This window comes from Capra hircus, chromosome 19 (assembly GCF_001704415.2).
Source record: "Capra hircus breed San Clemente chromosome 19, ASM170441v1, whole genome shotgun sequence".
Classification (NCBI taxonomy): domain Eukaryota; kingdom Metazoa; phylum Chordata; class Mammalia; order Artiodactyla; family Bovidae; genus Capra; species Capra hircus.
In genome coordinates, this window is record NC_030826.1 from 25,149,731 (window position 1) to 25,171,079 (window position 21,349).

At 46.7% G+C, this 21,349-nt stretch overlaps 1 protein-coding gene across 1 annotated transcript in view; it reads left to right on the forward strand.

Moving 5' to 3' along the window:
* Positions 1-21,349, forward strand: part of PITPNM3 (PITPNM family member 3) — a 94,842-nt gene that overhangs the window by 15,979 nt on the left and 57,514 nt on the right. The window contains exons 2-3 of the mRNA XM_018064454.1: positions 2,428-2,523; positions 12,215-12,322. Coding sequence (XP_017919943.1) covers positions 2,428-2,523; positions 12,215-12,322 — 204 coding nt within the window. The remainder of the gene's footprint in view (positions 1-2,427; positions 2,524-12,214; positions 12,323-21,349) is intronic.

Sequence of the window (21,349 nt, forward strand, 5' to 3'; positions counted from 1 at the left end):
GTTTTCCACTGAATTACGATGCAATGAATTATAAGGTGCATCACTATTTTCTTTTTCTTTTTTTTTTTTTTGCATCACTATTTTCTATACCTCAAGAAAGAATAAACAGTGCCAACGAAATTAGGACATGCCGCCACATAAGATGCACCCCAGTTTTAAAGCTGTTGAAGTGTGGGAAAAATGTACATCTTAGCACTGATAAGATGAATTTATAAAATTAATGGTCATATGAAGTTATATGTACACTGTAAACATGGAGTTTTCCCTGCCTCTCCTTATTAAATTTTGCTCTGTAGAGGTAATCCCCATTGATGTGGGATCCCCACCAAAGTGCTTGTCCTTCCAGACATTTTAGAGCATTTGTAAGTATAATTATATAATAATTATTGTTGTGAGCACTTGCTATATGCTAGGCCCTGTGCTAAGTACTTCAGTGTATTTTATTTCATTCTTCCAACCAGCTCGTGGGGGCAGGTGTGAACTTTCCTCACTTTATAGGTGGCAAAACTGAGGCACAGACAGGTGACAGGACTCACCTGACATCATATAGCCTCTAAGAGGTGAGGGCCTGAGCTTGAATCTAGGGCTCTTCCAACCTCAGACCCTGAGTTCTTAACTAACATGCTGTACATATCCTCAGTGTACAAGCAGGAGTATATTTTTCAAAAATGGGATCAAAAGAAACATGGTTCTGGGACCCATGTGCATTTTTTTCCCTCTTAACCATACTCTGTGGGTATCTTTCCATGTTAATACATAAGGAGCTACTTTATTTTTCTACCAACTGCAAAGAACTCCCTTGCTGACTGTGAATATACATCTGGTCCTCTGTGGGTGGACACTGGGATTTCTTCCGGTTGGTGGGTATCACCAGAACACTGAGTTGATCAACTGTGTATTGCCATCTTTGTCTACTTCTCTGATTACTTCCTCAGGAAAATTACCAGGTCAATTTTCTCCTAACACTTTTATGGTTTTAGTGTTTACAATTAGACTGGAATTCATCCGCAATATCCAGGATTTCACGTGTCTTGGGAGCCATCGGAGGGCTTCCTGAATGTGCCTGATATCAGCTGGCTTCCTGAGAGTCCCAAAGTGCCAAGTAAAGAGGCTCTGAAAATGTGGGGTGGAAGAGAGAGGCTCCTGACCCATCTGTATCTCTGGCCTTCCTCCCCCTGGTCCTGGGGCAGGAGGTGGGTTGGGGCTGAGTTTGGGGCCCCCAGGGGGCCACATTCTCTGCATGCACTTGTTTCTGTCTGCTCTGGAATACCCCCCAGCCTATGTCTTGGCCTCTGCAGGTATTAATAATAATGGCAGACATCATCACTGAGCCTCCCGAGATACTGGTGCTGAGCATGCGTTATTTCTGATCCTTCCAGCTCGGGATTGATTGTTGCTGATATTTTATAGACTGAGAAACTGAGGCTGCAGTATGGAGTGGGAATGGCTGCCAGGTTGTAAGTTGCAGAGACGGGGCAGAACGCAAGCTCTGGTCCCCCTTCTCTTAGTTTGGGGCTTTTTTTCCCCAGGGGAGGCTGCAGTCCCAGCCTGGCTTGCACACGTGTGCAGCAGACCTCACTTCTAGTCCATCAGGATGTCAGCTTCTCCTCTCCTCCACCCTCTTGAAGCTGGCCATGGCCACGTGACTTGCTTTGGCCAATGACACCTGCGCAGAAGTGTGTCGATGTGAGAAGACGTGTTTACGACTGGGCATGACTTTCTGTGCTCTCCTCCCCTGCTTCTGAAAGCCTTGAAGTTCCTTTTTGAGATGCTGGCATCATATGGTGGCAGCTATGAGTGACTGCTGTGGCCAGCGTCCCCTTCCTACCTGTGTGTGAGTGAGAAATGAACTGTATTGTTTTAATATTTAATTACGCATTCATTTCTTTTTGGCTAGGTCTTTCATTGAAGTGTGAGGGCTTCTCTCTAGTTGTGGCACGTGGGTTCCTGGGCTTAGTAGTTGTAGCGCGTGGGCTTAGCTGCGCCATGGCAGGTGGAATCTTAGTTCCCCAACCAGGGATCCAATCTGAGTCCCCTGCGCAGGAAGGTGGATTCTTAACCATGGGACCATCAGGGAAGACCCTGTTATTGTTTTAAGATCTTTTATTAACTCAGCGAAACTTGCTTGATGCTTCCTGATACATGTGTCACCTTGGCAATGTCTCTAACTGCCTCTGGTCTTGGTTTGGGTGTGTGCAAAATGGGCACCCTTGTTCCTGCCCAGCCGAGCCATCTCAGAGAAGTGTTTGGGGCTTAAATGAAAGCATAGCAGTGGGATGGCTCTGTGAGGGGCAGGGCACTTGAAGTCAAGAGGGCAGGGATGTGCAGAATGCTGACCAAACCTCGGGCCAGGGGTGGTCTGCGTCTACCTCCTTCATGCCAAGACACAGTCACAAGCTTGGTTAACAGGTGTGTTTTCTTTGGCAGGTGGCCCTCCCCCGGGCGGTGGTGCCCCCTGGCACCTTCGAAATGTCCTCAGTGACTCAGTGGAGAGCTCTGATGATGAATTCTTTGATGCTAGAGGTGAGTGAATCCCATCCTCCCATCAATAGCTGGGTGACCTTTTTGAGAAGCTCCAAGAAGGGGCGCTATTGGGAGCTGATCTCTCTCCCCACTCAGACTCTGCAGTTCCTTGCTTCATAATCACCCAATCTGTACGTTCCCCCAGGGCTGAGGCTCAGCATCCCGTCACGCATGCTTTGAGATATTTACTGAGTTGCTCAACTATTTCAGGTGCTCACAGTACTGCAGTAAACCAACAGACATGGTCACTGCCCTGGTCAAGCTTACAGTCTAGTGGGAGAGGCAAACGTCAGACAATGACATGAAGGAAAATACAATCACAAATGGAGAATAAGGGACTTCCCTGATGGTGCAGTGGCTCAGACTTGGTGCCGCCAATGCCAGGGGCTCAGGTTCAATCCCTGGTCAGAGAACCTGATTCCACACGCCACAACCAAAGATCCTGCATGAGGTAACAAAGATCGAAGATTTTGCCTGCTGCAACTAAGACCTGGAAAAACCAAATGAACATATACATACTAACAAAAACCCCAAGTGGGGAAAAATACCTCTGAATAAGAAGAATCAAATGTTAATAGAGTGATGATGGGGATATCTAATTTAGGGTGGAGGTCCTTAACATCCTCTCTGTAGAACCGAGGGTAGGAGTTGGCTAGGTGAAAAGCGAGAGGAAAGAGCCTTAGGCAGAGGACATAGCAGGTATGACGGTGCTGAAGCAGGAACGATGGGGCCTTCCAGGAAGTGAAGGAAGCCTGTGTGCTCTGGGAGAGGAGAGATGAGACTCTGTGTGACCTGGTAGGTAACATGCAAGATCAGCTTACAGATGGGAGGGGGAGCTGGAGTGGAGATGGAGACCAGTTAGGTCATAGCAGACGTTCAGGGGAGAGACGGCGGAGGGGAGGATAGATCAGCTCTGCATTTCGGTGCCAGGTGCTTGGGCAGCACACCAGATGTAGCAAGGGGCACTATGTAAGTGAGGACGGAAAAACAAGAAGCATTATAAAGGGGACGTTCTGGTGATCCAGTGGTTAAGACTTTGCCTTCCAATGCAGGGCATGCAGGTTCGATCCCTGGTCAGGGAGCTAAGATCCCACATGCCTTGGCAAAAAGTCCGAAACATAAAAAGAAGCAATACTGTAACGAATTCAACTAAGACTTAAAAAAAAAAAAAGGTCTACCTCCAACAAAACTCTTTGTAAAAAAGCCTTATAAGGATTGGATAAAAGGGCACTAAATGGGGTGGGCATTTCAGACTAAGAGATTGACCTGAGCACAGTCTCAGAGATGGAGATGGGCAGGGCAGGTGTGGGGACCAGTGGGAGGCAGAGTCTGCCTGGACTTCAAGAGAGAGGACCCCTCCCAGCCATGCGCCTGAACTGTGCAGGGGTGGGTGAGACCCACAAGCCCAGGAGGGTCTCCAGTCTAGGAGGGTCCTTAAGTCTTGCTTGGCTGGCTCAGCTCCCCTCTGGGTAGTCACCGTATTTGGGAGATTAACTTACTCCTGAGATAGAACCAGCTTTGAAATGCCTGGCTGAACGGGGTCTTGAAAAGAGAAATGGAGCATGTGCTGGGAAGACCTCTGGGCTCAGAGCAGGACAGTTGGAACATGGTCTCAGACAGTTGGAACTTGGCATCAGAGAACATGCCATTGACTTGTTCTGTGATGTCGGGCAAGTCTGTCATCTGCTCTGGGCCTCAGTTTCCCTATCAGCTCTGTGCCTCCAGAAATGGAGACTACATCCAGTTCAGATGATTTGGGGAGGAATCACAGTGGGGTTGGCGGTGGGATGCTGTCCCAGCTGAGGCTCTCCCATTTTTGACTCTGGGTGCCAAGTCCCCTTCCTGATGCCAGCCCCACACCAGCCCATTTTGGGCTTCTTGCCTGTCTCCCATTGGTGTCTGCTTGGAGTGGCAGCCGGGGCTGACTTTCTCCATAGCAACTAACCCACAGTGTGACAACAACGGCTTCAATATTTTGACGCTTAGAACACTTTCATTTAAAATATTTTTGCAGTTCATCAGGGCTCTGCACTCCCAGATGACGAGGATGGCTCACGGTGGGAGGCGTCTGCGGGAGGCGCCGGTCAGCTCCACCTCCATCCCAATGGCCCGCAAGCCTGTCTTCCCTTTGAGCAGCTGTGGCTCCCTCCTGCTGCCCTCCCCTGTGGACCCTCAGCAGTCTGTCCTCCACTCCCATCATCTCACTGCTCTGTCTGCAGTTCCCAAGTTGGCCTCATTTCTAACGCCTCTCTTATGAGTGGTCCCACCTCTTCCTTCATCTCATCTCCTCCCCACTGTCCTCACTTCCTCCATCTTTCTGTCCCTCCACCATCCCAAGATTGCAGACTGTCCTGCCTCTTTCCCTGACTTCCACCTCTCAGCACTGCCTGCCAGACTCTGAACCTCATGTCTCCGCTCGCCCCTTCCTAGGTCACCTCTCCCAGAGCATCCATAGCTCTCAGTTGCATGGTCCGCCCACAGGCTGCTGGAACCTTCTTCAGTTCTGAGTTGCCAACTCCCCACCTCATGTCTGTTCCCTGAGGTGTCCCCGGGCAGGCCTCTGCATGTTTCCTTGGCTTGGGGAAGTAAAAGGCAAAGCCAACCTCCTTCTCCATTCCCAGGAGCTGACTCAGGCCAACCTGGCAGCTCTCTCAGCCGCAAGGGTCCAGCCGGCTTTCTGGGTGTGCTCTGAAGGGTCACCTCCCTGCCTCTTTCCTCAGTCCTGGGCTGAGGCCTGACCTGACCTGGTCGTGGTCTCCGTCCCCACCTGTATCCTCCTGCCTCCGTGGTTCTGCCTCCCCCTGAAGTGAAGCCACACTGTCAGGAACAGAGGCCAGAGCATGGAAGGGGCCTGTCCATCCAGATCACACATCACGGTGGGACAGAGGGGCTGGAGCCAGGAGCTTAGTGTCCAGGCCAGGCCTTTTTTCTTTGACTTATTAATGAAGATGGGGCCCTCCTCCCTCCCTTTCTCCCTCAAGCTCCAGCCCATTGATCCAGCACTAGGGTTTACCATGGGGGACGGGAGATCCTCATGGATCATGGTCTGGTAACAGAGAGACTCCTAGGCTCTGGGGGGCTCTGGTTGTGTATGTAAGGCAGGGGAGGGACTGGGAGGGGCACTCAGGACTATGGAGCTCTCTGGGTCTACAGCAACCCCTGGGCACGATGCTGACTCCCTGGTCCATGGCAACAGGTGTGGGGCCTCAGGGTGGCTGGTACCTCTCACTGGATGCTACAGGGTGGGTGATGGGGTCCAGGTGCTCCGACCCAAGAGGCTCCATACCCTATCCTGTCGATAGAGTCCAAGCAGAGCTGGGGAGCCATGGCAAGGCTGGAGTGCAGAGTGAGGGGAAACCCACGGTGGCCAAGAAGGGACATGCGTCAAACCCAGGTCATGTCAGGGCTGGGGCCCCCACTCCATTTTACAGGCTGGAAAACTGAGGCCAGAGAACTGGGAAACTTGGTCAGGGTCACCCAAAGAGTCAGGCAGAGCAGGGGCTAGAATTCAGAGTCACTCATTCCCTCTCTCAAGTAATTATTGAGCATCTGTCCATCAAGTACCAGGAAGTATTCCCTGTATGGGACACAGGGCAAGTAGACCCCATCCTGACCCCCATGGATTGATTGATTTATTTTGGTCATGCTATATGACACACAGGATATAAGTTTCCCAACCAAGGATCCAACCCATGCCCTCTGCATAAGGAGTATGGAGTCCACAGGCCTCCAGAGAAGTTCCCTGGACTGTACAGTATAGTGATGATGGGTGGGAAGACAACATACAAGTGAGTTCTATGGATAAGTCCCATAAATAAAGCAATACAAAGGACCAGACATATCAGCAAAGAAGGCAGATGAATGAAAAACGAAAGGTGAAAAAATGAAAATATGTTCACCATCGTCAGTTATTAGGAAAATGCAAACTAAAGCCACAATGAGATACTGCCTCAGACCTGCTAAAATGGCTAATTATGACAACCGACCAGAATGTGGAGAATTGGGACATTCAGACTCTGCTGGGGGGGATGTACAATGGGACAGCCATTTCAGAAAACAGACTGCAGCTTCTTAAAAAGTCGATCATCATTAACTACCTTTCCTCCCCTAGGCTTTTAGCCAAAAGGAAAGCAAACGTATGCCCACCTAAAGATGTGTCCCTGAATGTTCATAGCAGCTTTATGATGGCCTCAAAGTAAAAACAACCCAAATGTACATCAATGGGTGTTCAAATAAACAAATGGCAATACACCCGTGTATTTGGTATCAGCAATAAGAAAGGAACGCGCTGATACACCCAGTGATATGGATGAATCTCAAAGTAATCAAGGGGAGGCAAAAGAGTCAGGCCGAGAAAGAGTGCATACTATGGTTCTATTTATAGAAAACTCTAGAAAAATGCAAACAAGTCTATGGCAACAGGAGCAGATCTATGGTCTCCTGGGGGTGGGGAGGAGGGGTCAAAAGGGATAGGAGACAGCTTCTGAGCGTGATGGATATATGCCCACTATCTTGATTGGGGTGATGGCTTCTTGGTTGTGCACAAATGTCAAAACTTGTCAAATTGTACTTTTTTTGTTTTTGATTATCCTGTGCCACTTACAGGATCTTAGTTCCCTGACCAAGGATTAAACCTGGGCCCTTGGCAGTGAAAGCTCCAAGTCCTAACCACTGGACCGCCAGGGAATTCTCAGATTGTACATTTTAAATATGAGTGTTTTATTGAGTGTCAAATGCTGTTAGAAACATGGAGGCACCCCCCCCCCAGTATAACATATGGGGCTGTGATAGAGTGACTAGTGAGTAGGAGGTCCCCAGAGGATGTAGCCTTGAGCTGAGAGTGGAATAACAAGAAATGAGCCATGTGGGGATCTGGGGCCGTGTTCTGGCCAGGGGGAGCAGCAGTGCAAGGCTCTTCCCGGAGTGGTGAGTAGGAAGGTGGATGCAGCAAGGGGGCCCGGCTTAGTGCTCTGTGTGAGGACAGACTGGCCCACTACCTTCCGGATATGTTCCTGGGGTGGCCTTGGGCACCCCTGCTCCTGGTCCAGGAGGGAGACTCAGAACTCAGAGTCTCTGGGAGCAGAGGAAAGCGGTACAGGTTGTCTGGGTTCAGAGCATCCAAGTTCTCCCCAGGGTTGGGGCACTGACTGGCCACTGTCTGACCTCCGGCATGTCTTGAATCTTGGGGCTCCAGGTCCCTCCTCTGGAGCACGGCAAGGGTACAGGGTTTGTCTCGTGGGTGGAGTGGAGGATGTTGCTGTTGGAAGCTGGACAAGGAGCCCCTGGAGAGGTAAAGCATAGGTGTGTCGCTGACCCCTGACCCTCCCTTTCTTTGGAGGAGTGGAAGTAGAGAAGCAGATGCCAAGGAGCTGCCCCAAAGGCTTCTGGAAATGGGCTAAGTGGGGACCCCCATGTGATGAAGAGAGGGTGATGGTATAGGTGCAGGTGGGGGAATGGGGCAAACATTCAACAGTCGGGGAGGTTAGTGATCATGTATCCTAGAGGCCTCAGAGCAGGGCTTGTCTAGGTCCTTGGAAAGACTGGAATGTGGGTCTGTGGCAAGGAGTGATAGAGGGAACTGGACCAGCCGATGGTGGGAGGTGACCGAGCCCTGGGCTCCATGAGCTGAAGGTGAAGCCTGCCTGACACAGGGCAAGGAGATACCCCGCTCTGAAATCCTGAGGGTCCAGCAGACACAGAAACCCCAGGGTGGGAAGAAAGGCTTCTGCTGTATCCAGGCTCTGGCCAGAGGAGGAGTCAGTCTGGGGTCAAGGCCAGGGTCATGGTGCTGGGGGCTGAGCTGAGCCTGGCACCTGGACTGGGCAGGAGCTGGGGCTCACTAGGGGTGAAGTACGTGCAAAACCCGTGTCCACACAAGAGGTCACTGGGGCTGGGAACTGGCATGCCAGGAGCAGTCATCAGTAGTCGAAAAGCGAAATCAATAACCAGGATTTTGTCTGAACAAGCCCTTTGTGGCCTCATGGCCTCTGTTGGGAGGCTTGTACTACAATGAAGAGAAATAGAGCAGAGGCTCAGGGCTGAGGCACATGGCTCGCTGGTTTGTCTAAATGACTGTAAAAGGAGCTTTCTTTGCTGCTCTTTCCGTGTGTGTGTGTGTGCTGGTGTGTGTGTTGGTGTGTGTGTATGTGTTTCTTGCTTCCACTCAGGGGACAAGCCCATTGTTGCTAGACTGAAGATCTAAGGCTGAGTATTGAGAGCAGGGGCAGAAGATTGGCCTAGAGAGGGAGAGAAAGCTTGTCTGCAAGCTGGGGGAGCAGCTGGAGAGACAGGGATGGGTTGCGGGGGGAGCGTGCAGAGAGTGCAAGGGAGCCAGGGAAAATATGAGAAAGCAGAGAGGGAGAGAGAGCAACACTCAGTCAGGATGGGAGAGGACACACACGCACACGCGCACACACACACACGAACACAGATACACAAACAGACACACCAAGAGAGGACAGGAGAGAGCTGAAAGAGAGACAGTGACCCAGAAGGAGAGAGTGAGGTCAGAGACCTGCAGAGCCAGAAAGATCCTGAGGGGCAGGCACCCAGAAAGAGAAAGAGAAACCCAGAGAGGGAGAGAGGACAAGAGAGAGACACAGCCACTCAGAGAGAGGAGAGAGGTTCTGGGATAAAGACAGATCAGGTGCCAAGAGTCATCATGATGGAGGCCTAAAGGGAGGGACACACGTGACAGAGAGCCTGAGACAGAGAAACATGAGGACCCAGAGGGACAGAAATCAGGGGAAGGGCCAGACATCAAGCAGAGGGGACCCTGGGGAGAGTTTGAAAGGAGATGCATTTCCTAGAAAGACAGATAGAAGACCATGAGGAAAAGATGGAGGCGGGTCAGGTAGATAAAATAGGAAGAGGGGGAAAGATGCCAAGGATGGTGCATGCTCAGCCTCAGAAGCTGGGAGCTCTCGGGGTTCTGATAGCGTCACAGACAGCCTGAGATAGGGATCATGCATGGCAGAAGAACTGGAAGCTAGGATGTGTTAGCACCTGCTGTATACCCAGCACTAGGCCAGGAGCCCCAGCTCGCTCATCTGACGGTCAATTTCCCATGTGTGGTTTTTTTTTTTTCACTAAACTGATTTCCTCCAGGATGGAGGTCATGTCTCACATGGCATATAACACTGCTTAAGAATCCATTCATTGTCGGATGAATATTAAATGAACAAGCAGAGAGCTGCGTGATTGGGTCACTGAGCCAGGAGACATAGGCACTCAAGGTGGGTTACAGGCTGACCCTGATGTCTCCACTGTGGAACTGGGACAGAACGACATAGGGGCAGACGGCAGCAGAGCAAGTGTTAGGGGAGAACATCACATGCTCTGGTGGTGAGAGGGGTGGAACCTCATCCTCCTGTGCTTTTATCCACATCTGTGCTCCTACTGTGTGTTACTGATGCTTACTGACTCTTTACCTTCATTGTCTCATTTAGTCCTCACAGCAATCCTATGACATGGGCATTACCATGATATCATTTTATGGATGAGGCTCATGAAGCCTAGGTTACCGTCCAAGGTCAGATTGCTAGCAGATGGTGCATCCAGGACTGAAAAGAGTCAAGCTAACACCAGAATAGAACTCTTAAACCCCCAGTGATCCTGCTTCTCCAACAGTAATGCTACCTGATATTTGTTTACAGCATTTTGACTTGTGTAGACTTTTCAAGTTTACTATGTCATTTGTTCTCATGAAAGCTTGCTAGACAGAGTTGTGGAACCAGAGTGTTATTCCTACTTAAGAGATAAGAAAACAGAAACAGTTGAGGGCCATCTGTAAAGGCACAGGTTCATTTGGAGTAACTCAGGACTGAAACTCAGTCAGAGTTCTGCCCAGAACACAATGCAGCCCACACGTGTAAACCATGCCCAGATGGAGCACCCCAGGCTCAGGAAATTGTCTGGGTGCGTGTGGCACTTGGGCTGCCAATACAGGATGTCCAGGGCAAGCCATCAGGAAGGCAGGATTTCAGGACTCTTGAAATAGTATATCTGGGTTTAAATCCTGGCTCTAGCCAGTGATCTTCAGCAAGTTACTGAGCTATTACATGCTCCTTGTCTATAAAATGGAGATGATAAGAATTTTATCTTTTAGCATTGTTATGAGAATGAAATGAATTAATATTTGTAAAGCACATAACAATCTCAATACATAGTAAAGATTTGATCAATGTCATTAAATAGATCAAATAAACACGTCAAGTAAGACAGGAAGGGGGAGTGTTCTAGCCTGAAATGGGGTCTCGATTCTGGATTCAGAACTCTGGACAGCTCCCCAAGCTTCAGAGCCACCATATTGGTTCCATCTGCTCTGTGGAGTTCTTTGGCAGTGAAATGGGTCGGCTCAGGCCCATTTTTTCTCGGTTATGATGAGCTTGAGGATTCTTCCCAGTACCCTTTAATGTATGTTCTATGAGAAAAAGCGCAAAGCTCTTTACCAGGAAGGCTTGACTTTTCAAAGAGAGGGTGGGGTCATTCCTGCAGTTTATTCTTGAGGAAATGCCCCTGTTTGAGATGAGGGACAGCGCCAGATGTGTGTGGTTGATGTGTAGGACCCAGGGGCTGGTGTTCAGTGTGATCAGGGACTATGACCTCACCAATTCCCCTGATCACTTCTAATTCAGCAATTCCTATCCTTTCAGGCCAAGAAAGGACAAGAGTAGAGGCAGGGTTGAGGGGAAGACTAAAGGGAGGCTGGAAACATTAAGAGGTTCTTCCAAAGTTGAGATGTGGGTTAAAGTTTCCATATAGCTCACGGCTTAGAGGCAGAAGTCTTCTGCTTTCTCAGGTATTCCAAAGCTGCTCTGACCTCAGCCAAATCTTGGTATGTTCAAATACTGATGGCAACTCCCTCCTTGTGTGAAGAAATGTCCTTAACATCTCACATGTATAAACAGCCCCCTATGCACCAAGACCTTTATATTCATTATCTCCTTTAATCCTCACAACAACTCTATGATTAGATGTTGCCAGTCCCATTTTACTGATGGGCAAACTGAGGCCCAGGGAAGTCAAGTAATTCACTGAAAGAAAAACTGCTACCCAGTGGCAAGGCTTTGCTTTTTCTTTTTAAAAATTGACATATTTATTTTTTACTGCATTGGGTCTTACCTGTGGCACATAGGGTCCTTCATTCTACAGTGTGGGGTCTTCATTGTGGTACAGGGTCTTCTCTCTAGCTATGGCATACGGGCTCCAGAGCATGTGGGCTCTGTAGTTTTGGTGCATGGGTTTAGTTGCTCCTCAGCATGAGGGATCTTAGTTCCCTGACCAGGGATCAAACCTGAGTCCCCTGCATGGAAAGGCAGATTCTTAACCCCTGGACTACCAGGGGAATTCCAGGGCTTTGCTTTTACTTCCCAAACACACTACTTTTCCAGAAATACCACTCTTAGTGCTAGGAATGCAGCCTTCTGTGAGTTTTCAGTCTCTCTCATGACTGTTTCTTTGTTACTTTCTTTGACTGTAACATGGAGGTCCTGTAGGATACAGCAATGGATTCTTGGAATGAAAAATTTCTGCATGTCTTATACCTGTCTGTAACTACAGACACCTTCAATAGTTGAAATCTACTTCAACTCATAGGAAGAAATAAATACTCCTTTGAGATATAAGCTTTTGTTAGGGCTGCCTCTACACAGCCTTGCCTGTTCATGCCCCTCTCTGCTTCTTTCCACAGAGGAGGTGGCCGAAGGGAAGAATGCCATCCTGATTGGGATGAGCCAGTGGAATTCAAACGACCTGGTGGAGCAGATGGAGACCATGGGGAAACTGGAGGAGCATCAAGGTGAGATTCTGCTCCTCTGAGGTCTGGGTGTATACCTATGTGTGTTTTGGAGAGTGGTGGTGAGGGGTTGAAGTGATGGCAATTTGGGGCTAGAACCTGGGTTTTCTGTTAAGAGTCATCTGTCTCTCTTGGGACTTCACCTACAACCTTTGAAATCTGTGACCTGCAGGAATGCTCATGGGGACTTCTGCAGGATTTTCTGTGGCAGAAAAGCTCTAGGATACTTCAACAGGGCTTCCTTTGTCCATCGAATGATCATATGGGAGGGTGGGTAGTTAAGGGCAGGTGGTGGGGTCCCAGCTCCTAGGACTGCCAGGCCTATGTTGTTGGAATCTTCCAGTAAGGTAGGGTAACCACTGGAGGAGCCTTTGAGAATGGGCAGGGGAGAAGAGCAGCAGTTGGAGTTGTCGCTTCCTTTGGTTGAATTGTTGAAGAAGGAGGGGGCTGAGGATAAGTCCAGAGCCTTTTTACGGAGGGGAGTTTTGACCAGGAGCTTAATCAGCAGGCAAAGCAGGCATATCTTTTCAGGCATCCACCCCTCCTGTCCATTTGACCATTTAGCACCATGAGCAGAATATTTGTTGAGCAGCTACCATGCATATGTGCTTGGTAGGAAGGACCAAGTGCTCCCCAGGAGGTAAAGAGCCCGCCTGCCAGTGCAGGAGATATAAAAGACCTGGGTTTGATCCCTGGGTCGGGAAGATCCCCTGGAGGAGGGCACGGCAACCCACTGCAGTATTCTTGCCTGGAGAATCCCATGGACGGAGGAGCCTGGCAGGCTGTAGTCTATAGGGTTGCGCAGTCAGCCATGACTGAAGCGACTTAGCACACATACCTGCAGGAGGGACCAAAGGTGATTTAACGGAGGCTTCTGTGTTGTGATATGTGATGCAATGTAAGTCAGAACATGGGGGCGGGGGTCAACCCTTAATCTGAGGATTATTGGGTCAGAGGGGAGAGGTGGAATTTTAGAAGGAGGCAGGAGAGGAAGCTCAAGGAAGCGTTCTTGACACTGAACCTATGGAGCCAGGCTTTGAAAGGCAAGTGAAGGATGGAACCAAGAAGTTCATAAAATCTTGGATGACTTAGGAGAACCTGAGGCTCAGAGCGGTGCTGTAGTTGATTATGGTCACACAGGAGTGAACAGCAGAGCTGGGGCCAGAGCCCTATCTGGGAGCCAGGGTGCCTCTGCTTCTAGCTTTTCCCACCCCTCCAGCCCCCCGTATATCACTCCTTTTACTCTCGTTCCCACCTCCTCTTTTCCTTTCTCTCTTGACCCCATTATTTCTCAGTCATGGTCTGCGCCGGGCTACCAATCAGGAGGTATTCAGTGAAATGGTCCTGCTTCAGCCCGGGAGAATAACCATCTTGGTGCTGGCCATCTTGCCCCAGCACCTGTTCATTTTCTTACCCACGCCCTCATCCATGCTTCCCCCATTCAGAGCCCTCCCCAAAGCAGGTGGCCCATCCTGAGAAATGCACAGGCCTGGGGTAACTGTTCCATTTTACAAATGAAGCACCCAAGGCTCAGAGAAGCTGAATCTTGCCCAAGGTCCTTCAAAGCTAGTAGCAGCATCACCCTCAGATTGCTAGTCTCCTGATTCCAAGACCGGGGCTTCACCTCCCAAATTGGACCAAGCTGGGCAGTTCTTAGAGAGCAAGGAGATTGAACCAGTCAATCCTAAAGGAGATCAACCCTGATTATTCATTGGAAGGGCTGGTGCTGAAGCTGAAGCTCCAATACTTTGGTCACCTGGTGCAAAGAACGGACTCATTGGAAAAGACCTTGATGCTGGGAAAGATTGAGGACAGGAGAAGAAGGGCACTACAGAGGATGAGATGATTGGATGGCATCATCGACTCAATGGACATGAGTTTGAGCAAACTCTGGGAGATAGTGAAGGACAGGGGAGCCTGGCATGCTGCAGTTCATGGGATCGCAAAGAGCAGGACATGACTTACTGACTGAACAACAGCAACAAGGCAGCTCTGAGTTCCTGCAAAGTCAGGTCCAAGCAACCCGGAGTCTTAAAGGCAGGGCCCTCCTGGACCACTGTCACCTTTCCAGAAAGGATGGGCTCTGAGTCTGGTCTCTAAGACCAGTCCAGAGATGATTTCCCTGTCTCTCCAGCCACACATGTGCAGACAGACACTGGGTCTGCTCTTTCCTCCATTCCCACAACCTGGCAGGAGCCCAGAAGGGGTCATGGACTCCAAGTGCTTCCCCAGGACGGTGTTTGGGAGCAATGAAAAGACAAACCCAGACTTGTACTCACCACCCATCTGGCCATCCCCTCCCATCCCAGCCCGTACTTGTCTGCCAAAGAATGTGTGACTCAGACGCAGTGTGAGCTAAGGAGGTGGTGAGTGAGAAGCAGTGTGAGCTGGGAGGGCACGGGAGGAGGAAGCCGAGGGAGGTCGCTGGGAGAGGCTGAAACTGAAGCTCTGGAAGCTAAGAGGTCTGGGTTTGAACCTTGGCCCTGCCTGCCGCTCCATGACTTTGTGGCCAGGAAAGTCACATCACCTCTCCGAGCCTCAGTTTCTCCATCTGCAGAATGGGGCTGGCACACAAGTTGTACGCGTTAAATGAGCTGATACTTGCAAAGTGCATTCAGTGACAGGTCATTATAATGTGGGATGGGGAAGAAGAGTGAAAGGTCTTGCACAAATATAGTTCTAGCAAACATTTTGTGGAGCTCATGAGAGGTTGCATTCAAGGCCGTTGTTTGCCTGAGTCTGAGAACTGATGCTGTTTCCTCTCAGTATGAAACGGGGAGCAGGAAGGAGAGAGGGAGAAGGAGGGGATGAGGAAGAGGAAACCAAACCTGTTTCATTCCTTCTGAGTCCCATCCGTCTGTGGACTCACAATGTGAATTCCCACAACATGGCAGAGCACACACACCCATTTCATTCATTCCAACAGTCACTTTTGGAGCTGAGACATGGGCTCAACACAGGATGGTGGGGAAATAAAGACAAACAGGCTGGCCTGGTGGTCCTTGTAGGAGCTCACAGCAGAAGAGGGGGGTCATGGTCCAGGCAACAGTGTAGTAAGACAGGCTGAGTCTGGGGCCTGAGGGGAGAGCCTCAGGAGACTGTTTTGGGGAGAGGAAGTTTCTGGAAAAGGCTGCAGTCAAAACTGGTGGTACACCTGAGGTAACCAGAATTTAAAAAGACACATGCACCCCTGTGTTCATTGCAGCACTGTTTACAATAGCTAGGACATGGAAGCAACCTAGATGTCCATCGACAGATGAATGGATAAGGAAGTTGTGGTACATATACACAATGAAATATTACTCAGCTATAAAAAGGAACCAATTTGAGTCAGTTCTAATGAGGCGGATGAAGCTAGAGCCTGCTATACAGAAAGAAGTAAGTTGGAAAGAGAAAGACAAATATCATATATTAACGCATACATATGGAATCAAGAAAGATAGCACTGACGATCCTTACTTGCAGGGCAGCAAAGGAGACTTAGACATTTTGGACACAGTGGGGGAAGGAGAGGGTGGGATGATGTGAGAGAATAGCGTTGAAACATATCCATTACCATATGCAAAATAGATAGCCAGTGGGAGTTCGATATATGACGCAGCGGTCTGTGACAACCAGGAGGGGTGGGATGGTGAGGGAGGTGGGAGGGAGGTTCAAGAGGGAGGGAACATATGTATACCTAATGCCAATTCACGTTGACGTATGGCAAAGCCATCACAATATTGTAATGATCCTCTAATTTAAAAAAAATGTGGTAGTATAGATCAAGCTCTCACCCTGTCTCCTTCAATGTTGCTGCCCTTCAACGCAAGACTCACTCCAGAGATACCCCCCTGCTCATGGTTCACGTCCTGGCCAATCACAGCTACCCTTGATGATAGCCCCCAAATCCATCTCCAGTCAAGACCTCCCCCTTGGGCTCCAGACTCATACTTTCAAGAGCCCCCTACTTGCTCCACCTGGATGTCCCGAAACCACTTCACACTGCAAATTCCAAATGGAATTTGGAATTTGGACCTTCTTCCTTCTGAACCTTAATTATGTTCTATAGCTTGTCTTTGATCTTCTCAGTCATTTAGAGCCTGTGTTGCATAGACACGTTCAGACTGCTCTGCTATCTCCAGTTCTTGAGGGTGCTAATTCTGGTGCATGTGTGTGCATGTATGATGTATGTGTGTGTGTGTGTGTGTGTGTGTGTGTGTATCTGCATGCATGCTATCTGTCTCCCATGAGTTTTGCTTCTTCATTTTTAACTGTGAACTCATCCTGGTCAGCACCCCACCCTTTTCTTTTGTATGGGACTCTTGTGTCCCCCAGCTTTTGAAAATGTCCTTCTAGAGATTGATCTTGTGTTTCTGCTGCACCTGAGGGTCTCACTGATCTTGGACATTTATATGCTGAATTTACAGGTTTGTTTCCATTCTACATGAGTGGTGTAAATTTAGACCCTACACTCATAGGTAGCAAGGGCTTAGAGTTTTAATTACTCATGTATGAGTGTTTTCTCCCACTGTCTGTGGATGGCCTTTTTTTTTCTTTCTGCTTCCCCAGAGGAATTTTGCTTTTTTTTTTAAAAAAATTATTGAAGTATAGTTGATTTAAAATGTGTTAATTTCTTCTGTTCAGAAAGGTGACTCAGTTATGTATATATATATTCTTTCCCATTATGGCTTGTCACAGAATACTGAATATAGTTTCCTGTGCTATAAAGTAGGACCTTGTTGTTCTTTCTGTCTTTGAGACTGACTCTTTTGGGGGACTTGTTATTTTTACCCACATTATAGCATTCTCTACTGTAGATGTACCATAATTTATTTAACCACTGTGCAGTGATAGACATTGGGATTTTTCACCATTAAAACAATGATCCATGCATGGAGTATAAGCAGTGGATACTTGTAATAGATACTGCTTAACAGTTTTCTAAAAGAGCCATGTTAATGTATATCCATTCCAACTGTGGATCAGGTGAACCTCTTCTCCCACAAGCTCACCAGACTTAATCTTATCAAACATTAAGATTGTACCTGATTGACAGGCGAAGACATTTTCTTGTTCTGATTTGTGCTTCCTTGATGGGGGCAGGAGGAGAAGGGGATGACCCAGGATGAGATGGCTTGATGGCATCACGGACTTGATGGATGTGAGTCTGAGTGAACTCCAGGAGATGGTGATGGACAGGGAGGCCTGGTGTGCTGCGATTCATGGGATCGCAAAGAGTCAGACACGACTGAGCGACTGACCTGACCTGACCTGATGGCTAGTGAGAGTGGTCATTTTTTCATAGGTGTGTTGACTATTTTCTTTTTTCTGTTTCTTAATTACGGCTTTTGTTCATCTCCTATTGAATTGTCTTTTTATTCTTAAAAGTGAAAGCGAAAGTTGCTCAGTGATGTCCAGCTCTTTGCAACCCCATGGACTATAGAGTCCATGCAATTCTCCAGGCCAGAATATTACAGTGGGTAGCCATTCCTTTCTCCAGGGAATCTTCCCAACCCAGGGACTAAAGCCAGGTTATTGGTTTCTAGGAATTCTTTACCTATTGTATGGATATAAATAATTCATCTGCTATAGATTTGAAATATTTGTCTCTTAAATTCCTACCACTTGGCTGAATTTTCATATTAGCTCTAATAATTTGTCAGTTGACTCTCTTGTTTTTTTTTTTTTTTTTAGGGAGAGTGTCAGATTGTTTACAAATCTCAGCAGTTATATCCTTGCCAATATTTAGCCAGCTTACTTATTTTTCTTACTCAGTTGCATTGCACAGGATCTTCAGATAGATGCTGAGTGGCGAGAGTGATCCGGGCTTTGATCTCCCCTCTTCTCTTCTCATCCTTTTCCCTCCCCCTTCCTCCTCGTTCTTCTCAGCCAAGTGTACTGAGGGATGATTTACATTAGGTAAATTCATCCTTTTTAGTGTATAGTTTTTACTTCTGCTTCCTAAATTCCACGACTTCCTTTTGGATTTACTTCATCTGTTAACTGAAACATCTCAAGACATTCTTTCAAGTAGGAACTGCTGACGATCATTTTCTAAGTCTTTGCATTCCTCAGCGTGCATTCATTTGGCAAGTTTGCCTGCATCCATAATCATATTCCAAACTATCTTTGAAGACATTCCTCATGGCCTTCTTGAATTTGGTGTTGTTGGTGAGACGTCTGAGGCAAATTTGTGAGTAATCTATTTTTCCTTCTTGTTGAAACTCAGTTTTTAAAAGCTTTATTCTTTGCATTCTAAACTCACAACCAAGTTTGCAGATGAGGTTTTGTTCTTTGCCGTGTCTGAACTTGGTGTCCTCTTTTTTTTATTACTGTGACATTTTCTTTCGATTATCTCTTCAACTCTTTCTTTCTCTGTATTTTTTCCTTCCAAAACTTCCATTAGGTAGATGCTGGAACCATGTCTCCACTTTCCCTGTCTATTCTTATTTTCTGGTCTTTGCTGGGTTCTGGAGCAGTCTGGTTCCAGCTAACCATCAGTGCATGAATTTTTCTCTTCTTTGGCTATTTCCTTTCTTCTGATTAACTCTTCTATGTAGTGTGTGTGCTTTTTTTTTTTTTTAAAGCAATCATCTTTTCATTTTCATGCACTCTGGTTGATTCTCTTTCATAATAATCTGATATGAATGCCTTGGACTCATTCTCTGCTGTTTAGAGCATCTATCTCCTTGTTCTTTTCAGTTTCAGAGTTTTCTGGTAGGTCAGAGGAGGATAGAAATAAACCGCTCACACGTCAGACTGGATTAATTAGCCAAAGATCCATAAGTGAGATTATAACACAGAGCAGGAGCGAGTTTGGTTCTAATTGTCTAAGGAAGCACACAGCTGTCATTAACATTGTCCAAGTAAAGCAGTCTTGCCAAGTTCTTTTTTTAACTGAGACACAATTCACATATCATAAAATTCATCCCTTTAAAGTGCACAATTTTTTGGTTTTTAATATAGTATTGAAGGTATGCAATTATCACTATTATCTGGTTCCAGAATATTTTTGTCACCCCCCTTCCCTCCCCCACAAAAAACCCCATATCCATGAGCAGTCACTCCCCACTTTTCTACCCCCAGGGCCCTGGAATCTCGTATACATGCAGTCAGACAATGTGTTTTTTTGTGTGTCTGATGTCTTATCTAGCATAATGTTTTTAAGATCCTTCCATGTTGTACATTGAATCAGTACTTCATTCCACTTTGAGGGTGAATAATATTCTATAGTATGGGTATATCAGGTGGCTTCCCCGGTGGCTCAGAGAGTAAAGCATCTGCCTGCACTGCCAGAGACCTGAGTTCAATTCCTTGGTCGGGAAGATGCCCTGGAGAAGGAAATGGCAACCCACTCCAGTATTCTTGCCTGGAAAATCCCATGGACAGAGGAGCCTGGCGGGCTACAGTCCATGGGGTCGCAAAGTGTCAGACATGGCTGAGCGGCTAACACACACACGGGTATATCACATATTGGTTATCCATTCATCAGTCAATGGACGTTGGGTTGTTTCCACTTCTTGGCTATCATAAAAAATGCTGTAAAATTTTTTGTGTACAACTTTTTGTGCAAACATATTTTCTTTATATATATATATATATATGAGTATATATATATATATATATATATATATATGAGTAGAGTTGCTGTATCGTGTGGTAACTTTTGGGAGAACTGACAAACCTTTTCCAAAGTGGCTGCACCACTTCACATTCCTACCAAGAGTTCGAATTTCTCTACATTCTTGCCAGCACTCGTTACTGTCTGTCTTTTGGGTTACCGTCATCCTAGTGGGGGGAAGTGGCACATACTTGTGGTTTTGATTTGCACCTCCCTAACAACTAATGATGTTGAGCTTCTTTTCATGTGCTTATTGGTCATTATTCATCTTCTTTAAAGAAATATATATTCAAATCTTTTGCTTATTTAAAAATTGGATTGTCTTGAGAAATCCCTGGCAGTTGAGTGGTTAGGGCATCATCTTTCCATTGCAGAGGAAACCAGCTTGATCCCTGGTTTAGGAACTAAGATCTCACATGCTGTGCAGTGTGGCCGAAAAAACATTGGGTTGTCTTTTTATTGTAGAGCTGTAAGAGTTCTTTATATATTCTGGATGCTATACCCTTATGAGTTATATAATTTACATATATTTCTCATTCTGTGGATTGTATTTTCACTTTCTTATTAATGTCCTTTGGAGCACAAATTTTAAAATTTTTAGGAAGTCCAATTTATTTATCTTTTATTTTATTGTTTGTGCTTTTGTTGCCATATTTAAAAAGCTATTGGCTAATGCAAGATCCTGAAAAATTTATTCCATGTTTTCTCTTAAGAGTTTCATGGTTTCAACTTTTATATTTAGGCCTTTGATCCACTTTGAGTTAATTTTTGTGTATGGTGTGAGGTAGGGATTCAACTTCATTCTTTTGCATGTGGGTAACCAGTGGTACTAGCAATATTTATTGAAAAAAAATTATTCTTTTCTCCATTTAATTATCTTGGTACCCTTGTCAAAAATCAATTGATCATAAACATATGGATTTATTTTTTGACTTTCACTTCTATTCCACTGATATACATGTCTATCTTTATGCCAGTATCACAGAGTCTTGATTACTGCACACTTATAGTAAGTTTGAAATCAGATAGTGGGAGTCCAGCAACTTTTTTTATTTTGCAAGTTCTTTTCTTGCAAGTTTGTTTGGTTCTTCTGTGTTCCTCACATTTCCATATGAATTTTAGAACCAATTTCTGCAAAAAATACACCTGCAATTTTGATAGGGATTGTTGTTGAATCTTGTAGATCAATTTTGGAAGTATTGCTAGATTAACAATATTAGTCTTTAATGCATGAATGTGGAAAGTCTTTCCATTTATTTAGGTCTTCTTTAATTTATTTTAATTATGTTTTACATATAGTTTTCAGTGTACAAGTCTTACACTTATTAAATTTATTCCTAAATGTTTTATTCTTTTTGATGCTGTTATAATCAAAATAGATTGCTTATTGCAAGTGTATAGACATACGATTTATTTTTGTAAACTGG